Source organism: Anolis carolinensis, chromosome 2 (assembly GCF_035594765.1).
Source record: "Anolis carolinensis isolate JA03-04 chromosome 2, rAnoCar3.1.pri, whole genome shotgun sequence".
Classification (NCBI taxonomy): domain Eukaryota; kingdom Metazoa; phylum Chordata; class Lepidosauria; order Squamata; family Dactyloidae; genus Anolis; species Anolis carolinensis.
Genome location: NC_085842.1, coordinates 226415908 through 226436621, shown reverse-complemented (window position 1 = coordinate 226436621; position 20714 = coordinate 226415908). Strand labels below are relative to the sequence as shown.

The following is a 20714-nucleotide window of genomic DNA, read 5'->3' as shown; positions in this document are numbered from 1 at the left end:
TCTTGTTGTTGTGGTTGTTGTTGTTGTTGTTTCATCATCATTATTTATCTAGTGCCATCAAATATGCATACAGTACAACCAAAACCAGTGGGTCCTGCCAAAAGGCATATGATCTATTATATATTTGTATACATAGATGGAAAGAGAAAATAATTTGAAATATAATAACTCCAATGACAAGTCTGCTAGAGCAGCCTCATTAAATCAAAGGGGAGAGGAGGGGGAGTAGCTTTATATGTCAAAAACAGTTATGTTGCAGAAGAAATGCAAGACTGTAATCTGGGAAACCAGCTTGAAAGCATCTGGATAAGAATCAAGGGAACTGGGACTCAAAAAGATCTCGTCGTGGGTGTCTACTACAGACCTCCGAACCAGGATATAGAACTTGATGAAGCCTTTTGTCAACAGCTGACCAAACAGGCACAAAGAAAAGATATAGTAGTCATGGGCGACTTCAACTATCCTGATATCTGCTGGAAAATGTGGTCCCTATCTTCAAGAAGGGAAAAAAGAACGACCCAAACAATTACCGTCCGGTCAGCCTCACGTCGATACCAGGCAAGATTCTGGAAAAGATCATTAAGGAAGTGGTCTGCAAACACTTAGAAACAGATGCAGTCATTGCTAATAGTCAACACGGATTTACCAAAAACAAGTCATGCCAGACTAATCTGATCTCTTTTTTCGACAGAGTTGCGAGTTGGGTCGATACAGGGAATGCCGTAGATGTAGCGTACCTGGATTTCAGTAAGGCCTTCGACAAAGTCCCTCACAACCTTCTGGCAAACAAACTAGTAAAATGTGAGCTAGACAAAACTACGGTTAGGTGGATCTGCAATTGGCTAAGCGAACGAACCCAAAGGGTGCTCAACAATGCGTCGTCTTCATCTTGGAAAGAAGTCACGAGTGAAGTGCCGCAGGGTTCTGTCCTGGGCCCGGTTCTGTTCAACATCTTTATTAATGACTTAGACGAAGGGTTAGAAGGCACGATCATCAAGTTTGCAGATGACACCAAACTGGGAGGGATAGCCAACACTCCAGAAGAAAGGAGCAGAATTCAAAACGATCTTGACAGACTAGAGAGATGGGCCAAAACTAACAAAATGAAGTTCAACAGGGACAAATGCAAGATACTTCACTTCGGCAGAAAAAATGGAAATCAAAGATACAGAATGGGGGACACCTGGCTAGACAGCAGTACATGTGAAAAAGATCTTGGAGTCCTTGTGGACAACAAGTTAAACATGAGTCAGCAATGTGATGCGGCTGCTAAGAAAGCCAACGGGATTTTGGCCTGCATCAATAGGGGAATAGCGTCTAGATCCAGGGAAGTCATGCTCCCCCTCTATTCTGCCTTGGTCAGACCACACCTGGAATACTGTGTCCAATTTTGGGCACCACAGTTGAAGGGAGATGTTGACAAGCTGGAGAGCGTCCAGAGGAGGGCGACTAAAATGATTAAGGGTCTGGAGAACAAGCCCTATGAGGAGCGGCTTAAAGAGCTGGGCATGTTTAGCCTGCAGAAGAGAAGGCTGAGAGGAGACATGATAGCCATGTACAAATATGTGAGGGGAAGCCATAGGGAGGAGGGAGCAAGCTTGTTTTCTGCTGCCCTGCAGACTAGGACACGGAACAATGGCTTCAAACTACAGGAAAGGAGAATCCACCTGAACATCAGGAAGAACTTCCTCACTGTGAGAGCTGTTCGGCAGTGGAACTCTCTCCCCCAGACTGTGGTGGAGGCTCCTTCTTTGGAGGCTTTTAAACAGAGGCTGGATGGCCATCTGTCGGGGGTGCTTTGAATGCGATTTCCTGCTTCTTGGCAGGGGGTTGGACTAGATGGCCCATGAGGTCTCTTCCAACTCTACTATTCTATGATTCTATGATTCTATGAAAGGGAACTTGGTAATTCAACATTCATGTCAGCTCCAATGATGTATTGTGTTACTTTAGTTGGGACTAACAATTAGATTTAGGTAAGTGACCTCTCCCTCTCTCTTTCTCTTTCTCTCTCTCTCTCCCCCCATATATATAGAGATAGATATATAGATATAGATGTTGAAAATGGTTGTTCTGGGGTTGTACATCAATCTGTCTAAGATTAAAAATTGCATTATCTGTGTTTTCTAGAAAGATGATACACATTCAGAAGAACACTCTTTATGCCCACCTTTGTCAGAATTGATATCAGACAAATCTGAAAATGCCTGCCCATGCCCCACCGAATATATAGAGGTAATGCTTGCTTTAACATACAGTACTTCCAAGCCTTCTCTGTGAGTGAATTATCTTTGTTGAAACTTAATTTTGAATATTGAGGTACCAGTGAAATTTTCCATAAAGTTGTTGAAATGAAAATTCTCCAATGGAATCCTACATTATATTACACAACTTTACGTACACTCTATCTACAGCTGAGCTGCTGAACTTGCTGACCGAAAGGTTGGCAGTTTGAATCCGGAGAGCGGGGTGAGCTCCCACTGTTAGCCCCAGCTTCTGCCAACCCAGCAGTTCGAAAACATGCCAATGTGAGTAGAATAATAGGTACTGCTCTGGGGGGAAGGTAATGGCGTTTCATGCAGTCATGCCGGCCACATGACCAACCCCCAGAGTCGGACTCAACTAGACTTAATGTCAGGGGAAAACCTTTACCTTTACGTAGCAGAGGCACTAAGAAGACCTTTTACTAAATTGCGTAATGGGACATCAGCCAGTGTCCGACATGCATTGTTTCCTAATGTGCATCAGGGTCAATGCAAGATGCATCAGGACCAATAAGAAATGCACATAGATTCCAATGTGCATTGGTCTCATTGTGCATTGGGCACCAATGCATTTCAGGCACTTTGCTGGCTCAACTACATAGTAGGATAATAGCAGCCCTCTACTGGATATGGACATTATGTAACTAACTGTATAATTCTAATTCCTGCATTATTCTCCAATATGATTTCAGTTCTCATTTGCAAATATCCGCAACTGAAGCTACCGATAGAGTTAATAATAATAATAATAATAATAATAATAATAATAATAATAATAATAATAATAATAATAATATACTTTAATTATATTCCACTCTATCTCCCTGAGGGGACTCAGGGCATATTACAGAATATATATAGCAATCAATCAATGCCATTACACAATTAATAACAAAGACAGATAGTACATAGAACAATACATTTGATTTCAAAGCATGTTCCCTATGAAGGAAGGAAAAGTTTCCCTTTTCCATTTAAAAACCAACCCCAATAAAGATACATTTGCGAACCTTTTTTTTCCAGAACAGTGAGTGGCCTTTATCTCCTTTAAAAACAGTATTATTCTGGTAAACTGAAATTTCAGCTTGTCTCTGAATCACAGAATGGAGTAAACGATGCTTTTAATATGCAGCCACTGGAGGTTTATGACTTCCCCTGGTTATAAACTGACAGTCCCATGATTGTATTTAATAGTTTTGTAGAACTCTAGTTTTTGTAAGGTAAATGTCAGGGCTGATTTTTTAAAAGAAGGATCTAAACTTTTCCTCATCACTGAATGCTGATTCGAAGTAGAACACAAATTCTACAAACAGTGTTGGTCTTCAAGATAAAAAAAGCGCTTCAATCCTGATATTATTTTTTAGGCTACTGTAGAAGTAACTCGATTGAATGTTTCAATATATCGTATCGGCTTACTTTCCACTGAACTGGTCATAACTTCCTGTCCTTATGCCCAATTTTGGATCAAGGAAACAGTGTAGGAGGAATAGATTCCTTCAATATTCTCTCCTCCAGCATTTCTTCTACACTATTCAAAGTCCCCATAAGGAATATATTGGGCAAATGCTTAAAAACCTTTTGCAAAACCCTTTCACCCAGTGGGGTGAAAACTTCTGAAATAGTTTGTTCTTTTATGTGAAAATGGGTACTAACTGTTTTAATCAAATGCTACTTGTGAAATCCATGAATTGAAACTATCACTGTTTCCATAGGAAAGGTTTCTAATTCACGGGCACAATACTAGCATAACTAGGCTGCAATCCTGTACTGCACAGAGCAGTGTTGTAAGTCTTCATGCGGACCTATATTAGGCTGAGCTATATAGCATTCCCAATTTACCGAAGCATCCCTGAATTTCCCTCCAAGGACGTTATCTGCTTCATGAGCAGCATACAGAATGGGAAAAGGGTCTGCCTATGTCTTTGTAACCAAACACAAAATTATTGCATCAGTCTGGGCCCCCTGACAGATCCCAGCAATTCTCAGCACCAAAGTTATCATTTTCACATCTGACTAAGGAGAGTCCTTTTATAATTCTGCCAATTCTTCATGAAGCAGGGAACGACTGTGCAAGGGGCTTCAGACACTGTTTATTACATTGCAAGGAGTGGCTTTGGGCACTGTGGAAGTAGGCATGGAATGCTAACCCCACAGTGCCCAAGAACGTATAGGTGCATAAGGAAACTTACACATGCATATATCCCTAACAGGATGCCAGCCATAACACAAGCATGTCAGTAACTTAGTCCCACTGTCTATTTGTCTTGCTTCCAAAATAATAACTTTGAAAAGACTTTAAAGCAATTTTCTATAGTATGGAGAAGAATGGGGGAAGGTTGCCTGTAGGGATCATGTTACATAACTGTAGACAGACAGAAGAAATAACCTAATGCACCAGCAATGTGATCCTGTGCAAGCATATATAGAAATGTGTCCTGATGAACTCAGTGGGGACTTAACCCATGTAAGTACACTGCATTTGAAAGCTAAAGCTCTATATCAAAATTTGGGTTGATTCTGGTATATTACCCGGCATCTTTCATGAAGTTCTTTAGCTTATTTTCTCCCTGAAGAATATGCAAACAAGTATTCTGACATTTAATAATAATAATAATAATAATGATAATAATAATAATAATAATAATAATAATAATAATAATAATAATAATAATAATAATATACTTTATTTATATTCCACTCCATCTCCCCAAGGGGATTCAGGGCAGATTACAGAACACACATACGGCAAGTATTCAATGGCGTTATACAATTAACAAGGCCAGACAATACAGACAGAGGTAAAGGTATTTCCCCTCTTTCCATTTCTGGCATCTCGGAGGCTGTGCTCGACTCCGGCCATGGGGGATTGGGGTGTGTGTGTGCTGTCACTCCACCTTCAATGTTGAGGAGCTTTGTCGATGTCGTTAAGGGTGACTTTACGACCTCCCCGCTAAAAGCGGTACCTATTTATCTACTCACATTTCTGCTTTTGACCTGCTAGGTGGGCAGGGAGCTGAGGCTGATAGCAGGTGCTCACCCCGACTCAGGCTCGAACTGCCGACCTTTCCATCAGTAGGATTTTCTGTAGCTGGCGGTTTATCCCGCTGTGCTAAGCCCAACCTCAGGATAAGAAATTGAATCCACTTTCCTGTCCTGTAGAATCATATAATCATAATAATCAAGTCCATTTCACTAACTCACTGATACGACACTGAAATGATAGGCACTGTTTGAACTGAAAGGGATGATCTGCTCTTCTTTATCCCTTTTCCTTGTAGCTGATCAGAAAGTGTCAAAAGAGCAATCCAATACAAAGGCTTACCTTTGATCAAATCAAGAAACTGTTGCACAAGATGAACCCAAACAAAGTTAGCCCAGTGGACATGATGATGACTTTGGTAAGAACTGTGGCTGCTTTATTAGACCATAGAGTGCTATAGCAAATCCATATTTATTGGTTAAGCTTGCAAGCTGTGAAAACATGCCACAGGAACATGTAGGTATAGGAATATCTTTGCAGATAAGGTGAGAGTAAGGAAAAAGGTGAAAGCTGAGGTGGGCATCTGTGCTGGATCTGGAATACACCATCATGCCAATGGAACCTGTTGGGCTGACAAACAGTGAGTACCAAAAAACAAAATAAACAAATCAAGAAGTGGCAAGAAGACTAGAGTAGGTGTTTAAAATAGTGAGAGCCTCCTCAAACTATTAAAAATGGTTTTTAAAACAGTAGGAAACATTTCAACCTATTTTAAAAGCAATTTGCGGTTTCAGGCGATTCTGGGAAGAAACATTTGGAGTAAGGAAGTTAGAATAAAAAGGTGTCCCATAGCGTATTGAAGACTACAATGACTGTCTTGAGCAGTGGTTTTCAACCTTTGACTAGGAACCACTTGGCCACGGACCATTTGACCAGGGACAACTTTGACCAAGCACCACTCTCCAACATTAGTACCAAAAGGGTTACAAATCAGTTTTTGGTCAACTTTAGATTTGGTTTGGTTATTTGGGATGCTGATTCGGTAAACTGCATTGGACAGACCACATCAACTCTAGTTTCTGATACAGAACACATGCCATCCAGTAGTCGCCATCTGCTCACCCACAGAAAACTATATTTAATCATCTAGAGCTGGTGTGGTCTATCCAATGCAATTTTCTGAATCAGCTCCAAATAACCCCAGGAACAGGCCTAAAAACCAAGACACCAAGGCGCTCATGTTTCCCGGCACCACATGGAATGGCTCCACTCAGGGCGGCAGAAGAGGAGGAGAAGCAGCATTCAGGAGGCTTGTTGTCATGGGTAATCAGCCTCTCCCCTCCCGACATCCCCGTTGCCTCGGCACTATAAGAAGGTTTTGTGAGACCAGTCACTTTTGTTGGAATGGTGTAGTAGCTGTGAGACTGCGTACCATATTTTAGTTCTTGGGGACCACTGGTGGTCCATGGATGGCGGGTTAGGAATCACTGGTCTTGAGGATTATATTTTATTGCGTACTGCTATATATCTATCCTGGAGTCTAGGGATAAATTCTTCCTTTCACATTTTGCATTCAGTGTAGAAAACACCAGTGTGCACCTGGCTGTTGTGTAATGTGTATAGTAGCTGATTATCTGCCATTATGCCAGTGCTTTTAGACCTCTTTTCAAGTGAGGTTTTGTTTGATATCTCAAAGAAACTCCATTTCTTTGTAGAGGGCCTGTGAGGCTAGCTATGTAAAATCTTCTCACAAGCCTTTATGCAAACATTTGATGGCAATGGGAGATTGCTGCTGGTGAATGCATGGTTGATTATCCTCCCACACAGAAGATCTTCAGATGTTACTCATGCTGAATACATTTTTGTTTGCTTAGATGGAGAAATACAGTAAACACCTGGAAGTGTTAGTAGGCGAAAGGACACAAGACTTAATGCATGAAAAGCAAAAGACAGACCGTTTGTTGTATAGTAAGTATCAATAAAGGATATTGCGAGAAACTGATCTGTGGTTTTTCCAGAAGACAATTTCTTCTTGGTCTCTTTTCTTGTTTATTAGTTCTTTAATTGTTAATCCTCACATAATTACAATTGTGAGAAGATGTATTGGAAAATAACTGTACCCAGTCTCTGGGCACATATCATTTTGGCAAATGTGAATATCCATGAATATGTTGAGAGTCCAGGGCTGTAGCCAAACTGGGGGGGGGGGGGTTCAGTTTTTTTAAAAAAAAAAACTTGTTTACTCAAGAATTTTAGCTGATTACCCAAATCCCCATGAGTGTCCACTGAAGTTTATCTGTCTTGAGTGTCCACTGAAGTTTATCAATGATTTCTATATTTTGCGTAATGGAACTATTCTTTATTTGCTAAAAAAGTTTCAACCCCCCCCCCCCCCCCCCAAGTTTTCTGGCTTTGGCCCTGGTGGAGACCAACTTTTGAAAACCACTAGTCAAGAAAAGTATGACCTTGTTAGAACAAGCGATATTAATAAGCATTCATGTAATGGCATACTGGTAACTCAGATGTTAAACTAAAGAACCATGTCTTTAAACTGTCAAGGACAAAGATATGCCACTACAGAAATATATTTGGTTAGCAGAGGATGGTTGTTTCTTTGAAGCTGAATTTGAAGTTCCAGTTGCCCAAAAGATATACTCTTCCTTGAAACCTCTTAGTTTAAAATATGCATTCATAGATTTAAAAAAGAAGTCTTTGAAAAATAACATATCTTCCTTACTCACAAACATCTTGTATTAATTCACCATACAGGCACATTTCTTATTAAAGTTCAGTTATAGATAGGATATAGTTCCTCTCTGTGTTGAATACACAGGGTACCATTCTTAATCAATAGTCCATAGTCTTTAAGTATAGTTGTATTCACCGAAGTCCATAAGCATACATGCATCCATTGAAGTCTCTAAGCAGATACATATATCCACCTCCACTGAGGTCTTAATGCAAAAGTGAATACAAAATGAAGTCCTGAGTCTGAACATGCTCAGTACAATCACATGTCTATAACTCCTCCCACACCAAAGAGGTAAGTCAAATTGGCAAATCAATATACACATAGAATACAGGTTAGCAAATATATACATTAACAAATAAATAGTGAAAGGCTTCGGAGGTTGCTGTTTCTAACATTTAGTATGAAAAATAAAAATACCTAAGAAACAAATTGTGAGTCAACTTATTCCCTCTATATTATTTTCCAAGTGGTCTAAGAAATCATCATTCATGCATCAGTGAATAATGTCATGGTAGCTAGTGGCTTTCACATTAGAATAATAAATCTGCTCCATCATTCCAATGCTATATTGAATCTAATATTTAGGGGAGATATCCAAAGTTCTGAGCCTTTGGGATTAGGTCTCAGCACCATGGACAACTCCTATCAATTTAAAACCAAATCCAGAGTGGATTTGTTCTTCCCATAATATGAACACCGCAAGCCACCACTGGATGTTGTTTAATGATTCCTTGGATAGGAGAAGGAGAAGGTAAGGTAGGAGACAATACGAAGCCAAGAATAAAAGCAGGAAATAATTTGAAGAAGTATAGCTTTAAAAGCTTCTAATAAAAATAAAATACACAAATGCAATCAAAACACAGTCTAAAAGATTGGAAATAACACAGGGATGAATTGTTTGAATAAACCATTTCTATTTTGGAATCTTAACATTTATGGCTTCCTAACAGGGCTATGAGTCAGCTGGAAGCTTGAAAATTGCTAGATCTGCCTGAATTTTCATACCTGAAAAATAATGCAATATACTGCAGAATTCAATCAAGAAGTTTTTTATTTTCTTGCCACTTTCAAATTATGTTGCCGAGGTCTAGATGTTATCACACTTAGTTTGAAGTATGACTATGTTTTTGCATCGCTTCTATCTTTCTTTTTCCTTTTTACAACAAAAGGGTGCATTTAAGAAGATAAAGGCATTAGAAGCAGTGGTTCTCAACCTGTGGGTTCCCAGATGTTTTGGCCTTCAACTCCAAGAAGTCTTAAGAGCTGGTAAACTGGCTGGGATTTCTGGGAGTTGTAGACCAAAACATCTGGGAACCCACAGGTTGAGAACCACTGCATTAGAGAATAAAGCCTTTTGACTGGTAGCATGAAAAGCTTTCCATCTGGAAGCACCCTTAAACCAGGATCCTATTGAGTCAAACCATTCATGTAATGAACCATAGTAAACAGTCTGGTGCTTTCACAGCTCAAACAATGAGCTATCCAGAACTCCAAAAATGTCGTTCAAGCAGATACACCATGGCTTTCAAATGAGGATAATTCCAAGTGCTGTTGAAAAAAGCAACAATCTTATATCACTATGCTAGTGGGCTTTTTGTTCCTACAGCATTCAACTTTGGTCTATACCAAGCATGGGCAAGCTTTGGCCCTACAGATGTTTTGAACGTCAACTCCCAGAAATACCAGGCAACTTACCAGCTGTTAGGAATTGTGAGAGTTGAAGTCCAAAACACCTAGAGAGCCGAAATCTGGTCCATATCTACATTGATAATCTGAATCAGATCCTGCGATATAGGGCAGTATAGATCCAGCGTTGGGAGACCACTAATCCCACCACTAATCTAGACAGCCACACTTTTCCTACCCTTGGTCTACGTTTAGAGGTCAGTGGAGGAATGGATCTGTTGACCAAGTCGTTTTTTGTTCCTTTAAGATTCTTGATGGTTCTTTTTAATATAATGAGTTCAAGTCAATTTTTCATGATACTGTAGTAATAATAACTTTGTTTATCATTCAATATAGGCATGCTACCAAAACAAGTAGCTGATGATTTACGGCAAGGAAAACCCTCACAGGCTCAAAGTTACATCAACTCCACCGTCTTTTTCAGGTAATTGGGAAGGAATTAATGGGCGAATTCTACTTAGCCTGTGGGAGCTATCCTGTTTTTCAGTTTCCATTAGCATATTTTTTCCATAAGCATATATATATTCATCTTACTCTCTCGTTTTGTGAAATTAGTGTGTGTTTTAGAATAGATGGCATCTTAGAATTGAAGAAATGCTTTCTTTTCTAAAGATAGAGAGGTGCTCCTGCATCTGCCCATGTTGAGGGACACATTTATTGTTTCCATCTCCTTATACAACTGGCTTTACAGACATATTGTAGCAATGCAAACTATAGTATGAAAAACTGCAGCAGACCTTGTTGCCCAGACTATCAAGAATGTCTACAATGAGAAACATACTATTCTGCCTTCTCCAGAATCAGCACCCTTGTGGAATTGTGTTAGCAGATTCAATTCAAGTAGGACTTTGTTAAGAAGAAGATTGACTCTCTTAGAAGTGAAATATACTATGCCCAAAATTTCATGGAATTTGATCTTATCTATTTCACCATTCCATTGAGTGGTATGAGGCTTAATAACAACAGCAGTAACAAATTTTGCTCTTTCTTAGGTACTCAAGCCACATTTGTTTCAATGAATCATTTCCTGATAATGCAATTGGTTTCAATCAAGATCAGGAAAAATGGACTGTATGGTTATAACCTGTATGGTAATAATGCTATAGGAGATGCAGCAGATTCAGGACAGATCTATACTGCAGAATCAGTGCAGTTTTTCCACCACTTTAACTGTTGTAGCTCAGTGTTCTGCACCCTGTCTACCTTCCGTAGAGACATGAAAACATGGATATTCCAATGTACATTTGCAAATGATTAGGCCCTGTCTATGACTGCTAGATCCAGCTAACTGCCAGACTGAACACAGTACTTTATCCCAATCTTACTACAGTAGAGTCTCACTTATCCAACACTCACTTATCCAATGTTCTGGATTATCCAATGCATTTTTGTAGTCAATATTTTCAATACGTCGTGATATTTTGGTGCTAAATTCGTAAATACAGTAATTACTACATAGCATTACTGCGTATTGAACTACTTTTTCTGTCAGTTTTTTTGTATAACATGATGTTTTGGTGCTTAATTTGTAAAATCATAACCTAATTTGATGTTTAATAGGCTTTTCCTTAATCCCTCCTTATTATCCAACCTATTCGCTTATCCAACATTCTGCCGGCCCGTTTATGTTGGATAAGTGAGACTCTACTGTATCTATTTTTGCACAAGCCCATGCCCAGCCCCTCCCCTCTCCAGTCTTGACATGCCCACTATAGCCCTGATTCTGGTTGTGGAGATTGGTTTTGATTTTAATGTTTCAATATTTTACTGTTTTTGATTGCTTGATTGGCTTGTTATATGTTTATTGACATTTTAAAATGTGTTTTATTTGGTTGACTCTGTTTTGTTGGGCTTGGTCCCGTTGTAAGCCTCTCCGGGTCCCTCCGGGGAGATTGTGGCGGGATACAAAAATAGAGTTGTTGTTGTTGTTGTTGTTGTTGTTGTTGTTGTTGTTATCCTAGAATTTGGTGAGGCATGAGCAGTCTTTGATTGAGGCTCCATATATATTGTCATAACATACAGTTTGAACTGTATTATAATGGTCAGGATAGACTCATATAATGCAATATGAACCACACTGAACTGGATTATATGAGTCTATGCTGCCATATAATCCAGTTCAATGCAGTTATTCTCCATGCTGTAACTGGGTTACATGGAAGTGTAGATGTCATCATGATTCCAGAGCATTGAGCCATAACAGTTAAAGTGATGTCCAGCTGCATTGATTCTACAATCTACGTTCACCCTTAATGCCAGGGGACTAGTATAGAAAGTGGGAACTTGCTCTGATTCATCTTGAGGAATAATGGTTTGTACACAAAAGCTTTGTGTGATATAACGTTTGATCTTGTATTTTTTTTTCTCCTGTGAGCAAAAGGCATCATTGTTTAGAATTGTTCTGAAGTTCAAACTTCTGCATTCAGCAAGCAAGTTCATTAAAATTCTGCTGATGAATGTCTACTGATTTATGCTTATGTGTCTTGTCTATAGATGGGCAAGATTTATGTATGAAAGGGTGGACAACACCCAAAAGATGTATCTGCCCGACAGATGTAAATCTAATGTCCAGAAAAGAAATTATATACCAACCCCCCTACAAATGAAGTTTAACTTGATTCATTTGGAGGAGCGACTCACATTATTGAGCTCTTTTGTCCCATAAACAAATATATTTGAAACAAATAAAATGCTAATTAACATTTTTGGACAGATATTCCACTGCAGAATTTGATTGCTCTCTATCACTGAATGAATTGGAAAGTTTTTAATCTTTAGTATTGGAATTCCATGTACCAGAGCTTAGAGGAAGTTATTTTTATGGGCACAGCAGTTTGCTCTCTAAAGAAGAAGAATTGCCTGGGTTGAAGTGAATCCACAGTAAAGAATGGGCCTTCTTTTGGTTCCTGGGATTCAATTTCCAACAGTCCTTCCAAGCATAGTCAGTGCTGAAAGATCGCAGGAACATCGCAGGATCGCTCAACAACATTTGGAGGTCTATTTATTCCCCATTGCTAATTTACAAACCAAGTTTTCCTTTTTTGTTGTTAAATAAACTATTTTATAATTAAAAAAAACAATTAACATGGTACAATTGCATTGTTACATTGATTTTTCCCAGCGTTATGCTCCCCCACCTCCATTATACATATAACTTTGTACAGCTTTGTTAATTCACTTGCTTTAAGTTATTCTAATTTTAACCATAACATATACTGTAGTGGTAATATTTGCTAATTGTTCATCCATAATTTTTCTTGTTTGCTTGGTGGTTTAAATTTGCTATTACTTTTGCACATGTATCTAATAAAATAAATGGCTTCTATACATTTTCAAATAGGTCTTCTTTCATTTCTCCTTTTGCCAATTCTGATTTATAGATTAACTTTTCCAATAGCCCATATCCTATTTAGCCAGTTCTTTTTCTAGTTTTTCTATGTTCTGTCTATTGTGAGCCTTGCCGCACATAGCATGAGTGATATAAGATTTTTATTTAGCATAGCTTTATTTTCAGTATTTCTCATATACTCTGCACTTAGAATAAACACTTAGTATGACATAAAATATGAACTACAGTGGGTCTTTGGTATCCACTGGGGTTTGGTTCCAGGATCTCTTGTGGAAACCAAAATCTGTGTAGGCTCAAGTCTAATTAAATATAGAATGTAGTAGTAGTAAATTGGGGTGCCTTTTACAAAATAGGAAGATCAAGATTCATTAGGGTGGTATTTTCAAGCTGTATGTGGTTGAATCAATGGATATGGAGGCCCAGCTGTGGTGAAAATAGAAGGCATGAGTTCATAAGCAGTGGTGACAAATAATTATAACAAGCATAATGAAAGTTTCAATTAGTTAGACTGTACTGCTATTTCCAACCAATTAAATTAATTATCGCCTTTCATCATCTAATTAAATATTTAATTGTAATGAATGTGCATATTATGGGAAGAAATTAATCATAAATGGTATTATTCACAGACTGAAAGATGTGTAAGCTATCTTTAATCATGTATTTGTTCATTCTTTCCTACATGGACACAATGCAATTCAGACAGCTTACAAATGTATAAGTGTAAAGTACTGGATGCAGTACACTGGCCCCTTGGTATCCATTGAAGTTTGGTTTCAGGGTCCCTGGTGATTCCAAAATCCATGGATGCTCAAGTCCTATTGTCTTGTTTACCTAAGTTGTTTCATAATTTATTGAGTTATTTTTGATTTGTTTATATATTGTTGTCAGCATTTATTTATGTATTTATTATTCAAACTTATATGCCACCACTCCCCCAGGGCTTGGAGCGGCTTACAAGAACAAGCTAAAATCTAAGCAATTTAAAAACCACAATAACGGAGGTCAAAAGCCTGCCGAAACAGGTGTATTGAATGTTTGCCATTGTTTATTTTGTTGTAAGCTGTCCTGAGTCCTTTAGGGTGGGCTATAAATAAAGTTTCATTCATTCATTCATTGTATACAGTGGGATCATAAAATGATGCCCCTTATTTATATATATTCAAGATTTTGATATATATATATAATCAAAATTATTAATTCCAGAGCATCTGGATAGCCAAGAATATATATATATATATATATATATATATATATATATATATATATATATATATATATAGGCTGACTTCCTGTTGGTTAGTCCCAACCAGAGTGTCCATTATTAATTAAATCATTATATGAATCCTGTTTCTGCTCCTAACTAGAGTAAACCATTTGATTCAAATTGTTTATTCTACTTTAAAGCAGCAACAGAATTTAGGCCATTGAGCATATACCAAGATATATGGAGGCTTTAATCTGCTTCTTAGGTCCCTCCCTTTCCAAAGCAAAACAATAACCAGAAAAAAATGTGACGAGGGAGTCAAGAAATATAATATAATACGAAATATGTCTTTAAACTGTTTGATCAAAATATTTTTTATACATCCTGACATACACTATGATGAGGTTTCTCCTTTCTTTCCAGTGACATTGTTGGCTTCACTCAGCTCTCTAGTACCAGTACACCTTACCAAGTGGTTGACTTTCTCAATAAACTCTATACAACCTTTGATGAAATTATAGATAATTATGATGTCTACAAAGTGGAAACAATTGGAGATGCTTGTGAGTGCTTCAGATTATTATTACTGTATTACTATTATTATCAGGTAGATCTTCAAGGGTTCTTGCTCCAAATGGCTATGAAAGAATAAAATAAGGGCATCCAAACTGATGAAAACTTCAATTATGATTCTTTTTGTACCAGAGTAATAAAATCATTACCAAGGACAAACCATTTACCAGTAGTTATTTGTATCCAAAAGAATTATTTGTATCAAGGAAAGTTTCCAATGTCCATAGGACTGTTATTTTATCTAGACACGTTGGTAAAATATTTTCCAGGTCCAGCATGACCTTTATAATATGCTAGAGCCAGAAGTCCTTCATTTCAATAGGGTTGAATATTACCGTATATACTTGAGTATAAGCCGACCCGAAAATAAGCCGAGGCACCAAATTTTACCACAAAAAACTGGGATAACTTATTGACCCAAGTATAAGCCAAGGGTGGGAAATGAAGCAGCTACTGGTAAATTTCAAAATAAAAATAGATACCAACAAAATATTAATCGAGGCATCAGTAGGTTAAATAATGTATAAATATGGATACAGATATACAGGCACATGAGTCAATATGTATATAGGATTTGCAAAAACGTAACATATGAGGGGAAAATTCATCTATAAAATTAATGCATATAGATAAATAGATACAGATATACAAGTACTATGATGAGGTTTCTCCTTTCTTTCCAGTGACATTGTTGGCTTCACTCAGCTCTCTAGTACCAGTACACCTTACCAAGTGGTTGACTTTCTCAATAAACTCTATACAACCTTTGCAAATGCATGCAGGGGGTTAATGCCTATATATCTGTAGGAGAAATTAACAAATATTTCAGGGGAAAATGCTTTTATAAGATTAGTGGATATATATTTTCTTCTTCCTTTTCTTCCTTCTCAGACATGGTTGTGTCAGGAGTACCCAAAGAGAATGGCATTTGCCATGCCAGTGAAATTGCAAGTATGGCTCTGGACCTTGTCTCGGTGTGCGAAACATTTAAGATCCCACACAAGCCCAACACCCAGCTAAAGATCAGAGCGGGCATCCATTCTGGTATGATGGTGGGCAATGTTGTGGCCTACACTAAAACTTATTTTAACTTGAAATCTGGTCATTCAATATGTTAACCATGAGAAAATAGCTTTGTTGCTTTTAGACTTGTACAGATTACATATTTTTAGAATTATCAGGTTGACTTCATTGACAACTGGGGAGAAGTGCAACATGAGCAAGAGCAGGGGGATAAATGCATAACAGTTTTGGCCTAAATGGCTAAACCTGGTTGTGCATTGGGGTGGGAAATATTATGTGCCTATACAATTCATAATAATGTATTGGCACTCCTAGAAGGGGTGAGACAATTCTCCTCTCCATGTTGTTCTTCATTCTCATTCTAATTTTGATTTCCAATGTTCTTCTTTTCTTTAGCTTTTTAAAAATTCAGTGATCCTTCACAGGATGGATAATTTACCTGACCTGGCTATTATCTAACATTATTATCAACTTAATACTGAGGAGTTCAAAGTCTTTTTGAACAATTTTGTCTTTTTTAGGGCCAGTTGTGGCAGGTGTTGTCGGAACCAAAATGCCCCGATATTGCTTGTTTGGGGACACTGTCAACACAGCTTCCAGGATGGAGTCTACCAGTGAAGGTAGAGTTTCAGAGGTCACCAAATCTCAGTGAGAAATAATGAGTGGGAAATAAAATCATCTCAGATTTTTTTCTTAACATGTTAATTTGAACAGTCCAATTTGGTAAAATCTTCTTTGAGAAGAAGGGCAATGTATGGAGGATCTTGTGTCTTCTTTTGGAGAATTGCCACTAATAGTAGGTAACAAGGAGGAAAGTCTGACTCTTTCCAGCATATTTTGTGAGAAGGACTGACATTCTCAGCCCACTACATAAACTACTAGAAAGATATACTACTTTCTAGTTTCTACCCACATTTGATTTAGACAATAACATTTTTCACTGTAGGTTTCCAGTTTTAAATTGCTTACCTGTCTTTCTGCTCTGAACATTTAAGACAGGGTGGGAGTTACACAACTATGAAGGTTTCCAGGAACTGTAATTCTTTTCCCCCGACCAAACTGGGTGGGTGTATCAGAACTTTAGGAGAGATTCAGAGGTAGCAAAAACCTCATTCAGGCCTGGAATGTGACATTTCAGGTCACTGTGGTCCTTTGAGCTGTATCCATTAGATTGTCATTATTTGCCCATAAATATTGATATCCCTCCCTGAAATTTGTGATTGTCAGAAAACTAGTGTACATTGAAAACAATCTATCTATAATTCTCAGCATTGGGGGGGGGGGGGGGTGGGGAGGGAAAGAAAGAGGGAGAGGGAGCACAAGAACAGGAACTATCACCATTCTAAAGAGTTGCTGTACATCTCAATATCAGTAGAAACTCACTGGAAACATACTGGAACACAAATAATCTTCTATGGATATTAGAACTCATCACCCCTGATCACTATAGCTAAAATTCCATCCAATCCTGAGACTTTTGGACAATCTGGAAGAGCCCTCTGAAAACTCCTTCCTTTGAGTGAGACATTGCGTACAGGATGCCATGGTACTGGTACAGTAGATTCTGCGGGGCTGCCCTCCAACTGTTTTTTAACCATAGCTTTACCATAACAAGAAGACAGGTCATGAAGCTGTCCAGAACTTGCCAGTTTCTCATACTGAAGCCGTTTCCTATCTGCAGCAATTGCCGCAATCTGTAACTCTCTGATTCAGGATTCTTTAGAACATTTTTCAGATGTGAAACACTCTGGGAATATGTGTGTGTGTGTGTGTGTGTGTGGTCACCAGCACTTGCGTTCAGGCGTATAGTAGAGAATTTCACAGATTGAGATATTATTTAGAACACTTATTTGCCATGTTTGTGTTCCCTTTGTACCTTTGCCTGCTCCTTTTCTTTGTATGCCAGTACTGTGTTCTAATTTCTCAGTTAAAGTTTTTACTACAATGATGAGAATTTGGGGATTAAAGGAAAGTTTCAATGAGGGTGCAGTATCCCCATTATCCCCTCCTCATAGTTACACCCCTGCTGATGCTTCATTACATGAAAAGGGATCACTCTAATAGGAAGATCAGCTTTGGGAAATACCCATGTTGCATGACTAAGGAGAAGTCTGCATGTTGATTTGAATGAGTTGGTCCTCCCCAGCTCCTTTAAGGGGCAAGATAGGGAAGCAAGCTGGTTGTTCCAGATGTATCCGAAATGCTGGAATCTTCTTCCCTCGGAGATGGAAGATTCTGGGCAGAAGAATTGCCTCTGGCCAGGGAACACAAAGCATCACTGTCTTATATTTATTTTAGTTCAACCAATACCACTTCACACATGCAAGTACAGTGGGCTCTTGGTATCCTCTGCGGTTTGGTTACAGGATTTCCCATGAATACCAAAATGTCAGGGTGCATAAGCCCCATTATATGCAATTATGTTGTAAAATGGCACTCCTTAAATAAAATTGTGAACAACTCAAATGAGTGCTGGAAAGAGGTTGAGTATTTGTGAAATGGTGAGCATCTATAGCACTGTATGCCTACACATCAGCGTAGTTCTCAACACACAAAAGTAAAGTTTGCACCTGGGATTTTTTTCTGAATATTTTGTGCTATGGTTGGTTGAATATATGGCTGTAGAAGCAATGGATATAACGAGAAGGCTGTGCCTGGTTATGTTTAAAGCAGGGAGGGTTATGCACACATGGTATTTTAAAATTATCCATGCTATTTGTGAGCAGAGAAAATGGGAACATGCTTTCAGCAAATTTTCCCTGTGAAAGAGACATTCTTTAACTCTTTTCTAGAGGCTTGGTTCACCAATAGAAGAGGTGGATTTCTTCCTCTAAGATTTTGCTGCCAATTGTATTTCTAAAGCCCTTGCTGCTGCAGACAGAAATGGCCTGACTATCCATTTCCATCTTGCTCAGTATTGCTTCGTTCTGGGACATTATTTGGGATGGATGAACAGAGTACAGCTGTCACACACAAACAAAAATAGTAGAGAATGCATAGAGAAAATTCTACAGAGTGACTGAGTGGTTTTCCTTTTTTAAGTGGGTAAGAAAAGGAGCCCTGGTGGCGAAGTGCGTTAAAGCACTGAGCTGGAGACAAAAGGTCCCAGGTTCAAACCTGGAGCGGTGTGAGCTGCCGCTGTTAGCTCCAGCTCCTGCCAACCTAGCAGTTCGAAAACATTGCCTTAGTTTACAGGCCGCGTGCAGAATATTGCTCTTTATTTGACAGGTGTTGTTTCAAAGAAAGAAATCAGAAATCATCTCTCATTTCCTTCTCAGGGGTAACACTTTTTCTGTGTCAGGAGCAACTTGACTGCTAGATGAGAAGTAAGCTTTTTCAAGTCAAAGATGTATATGGGTAAGAACCAGGTTAATTCAGTCAGTCAATCCTCTCTTCACAGGAGTATATAGGAAAAGGTCGGACCTAGGGCAAGATCTACAAGGGCAGCCTACAACGTCTTATTCATCTTTGAAATCTCTGTGTTTTCTGCTGCCACTGACAGTATGGCTGTGATAAAAGTAGTACTTTAATTATAAAAATTGATAGTTGTTTTAGTCTAAACAAGTATTCTTCATGTGCCTTGTATCAACATTGATCTACATTTCCAGAGCAGTCAATTTACTTACAGACAAGTAGTGAGGATACACCTTGTTTAAACAACAGAAAAATGTAAATTTAATTTTCATTACCATGATCACCAATTGCAGGAGGGTCAGAATACAGCCCTCTAAGTCTTGGAGAACTAGGATCTGGAACCACTTAGGTTGTCCATTCTCTATTCAAGTCCCATTAAAGCAGACAATCTATCCTTCCCTTATGCAGCCTCTATTTATTTCTCTGTACAGAATTTCCAAGGGGATTGTGCCCACTGACACTAAGTTTCCTTTTTCCTTTTTCTTTTTGACTGATGCTTCCCTTATACTTATTGCAAGTCCAACGATCAAGCATTCTCCATCACATGACCTCTATGCTAGAAGGAAGATCTTCTATCTGCCATTTTTATTTGTATTAGGGCTGCTGTTAAAAGCCACAGGGGGCATATGAGTAGAAAAGTTGGCAAGACCAAATCATGTACCACATGACTGGAAGTCATATTTTGGAGGTGGGTGAATGTATAAGCAGAAACAATGAGCTGGGAATCGCGGTCGGAAATAAGGTTGGGGTATTAAACTGCATGTTTGTCTGGACATGTCCTCAAGCAAACGACAAAACCTCACAAGTACATCATTTGGCATGATATAGCAGTAGACATGGTGATGAATAGTCAGTATCTGTTGTTAGGTATCTTTGAAAATGGATGGCGATATAACAGTTCTGTGACTGCTCTATCTTTCCCTTTAGCTCTCAAAATACAGTGCAGTTCAAACACGTACCAGCTGCTGGAACAGATTGGAGAGTACATATTGGTGTGCCGAGGGAATTTGCAAGTCAAGGTAAATATGAAACATTTGTGTTCAGGCTTTCCCAAAGGAATGGCTGTCCTCTGGAAGGCTTTTGTTTTAACTCCTTACATTCAGCTGGCTTCTCATCCACACTAAAGCATGAAGAATACTCCTTTTGGGACTCCTCCTTAGGGCACATTTAGACTGAGTGTCTCTCCGAAGGAATACCAGGAACAGCAATTAGATCAAAATATTGAGAGTTCTCATTGCCCTAGGGCCTAATTTGTGCTTATGTTAACCGAGACCTATTTTTAATGTGAAATTTTAGTCCTGGAATATAAAGGTATGATATAAAAGACACCAGCTTTCTCTCACAGCTGAGATCTTCCAATACCAGTGGTATGGACGACTCTGGCTTGATCATCACCTTATCTAATTTTTAGACATTAAGAGGTTGTGTTTCCCAGGTATCCTATCAGAAAAAACTGCCAGGTTCTA

The 20714-nt window shown here is 38.6% G+C and overlaps 1 protein-coding gene across 1 annotated transcript in view; it reads left to right on the top strand.

The window, feature by feature from the left end:
• The window catches only part of LOC100566773 (atrial natriuretic peptide receptor 1), a 60899-nt gene that overhangs the window by 35125 nt on the left and 5060 nt on the right, over positions 1 to 20714 (top strand). Inside the window, exons 13-20 of the mRNA XM_062971838.1 lie at positions 2131 to 2235; positions 5543 to 5662; positions 7119 to 7212; positions 10019 to 10106; positions 14662 to 14801; positions 15703 to 15855; positions 16356 to 16454; positions 20176 to 20267. Of these exons, the coding sequence (XP_062827908.1) occupies positions 2131 to 2235; positions 5543 to 5662; positions 7119 to 7212; positions 10019 to 10106; positions 14662 to 14801; positions 15703 to 15855; positions 16356 to 16454; positions 20176 to 20267 (891 nt within the window). The remainder of the gene's footprint in view (positions 1 to 2130; positions 2236 to 5542; positions 5663 to 7118; positions 7213 to 10018; positions 10107 to 14661; positions 14802 to 15702; positions 15856 to 16355; positions 16455 to 20175; positions 20268 to 20714) is intronic.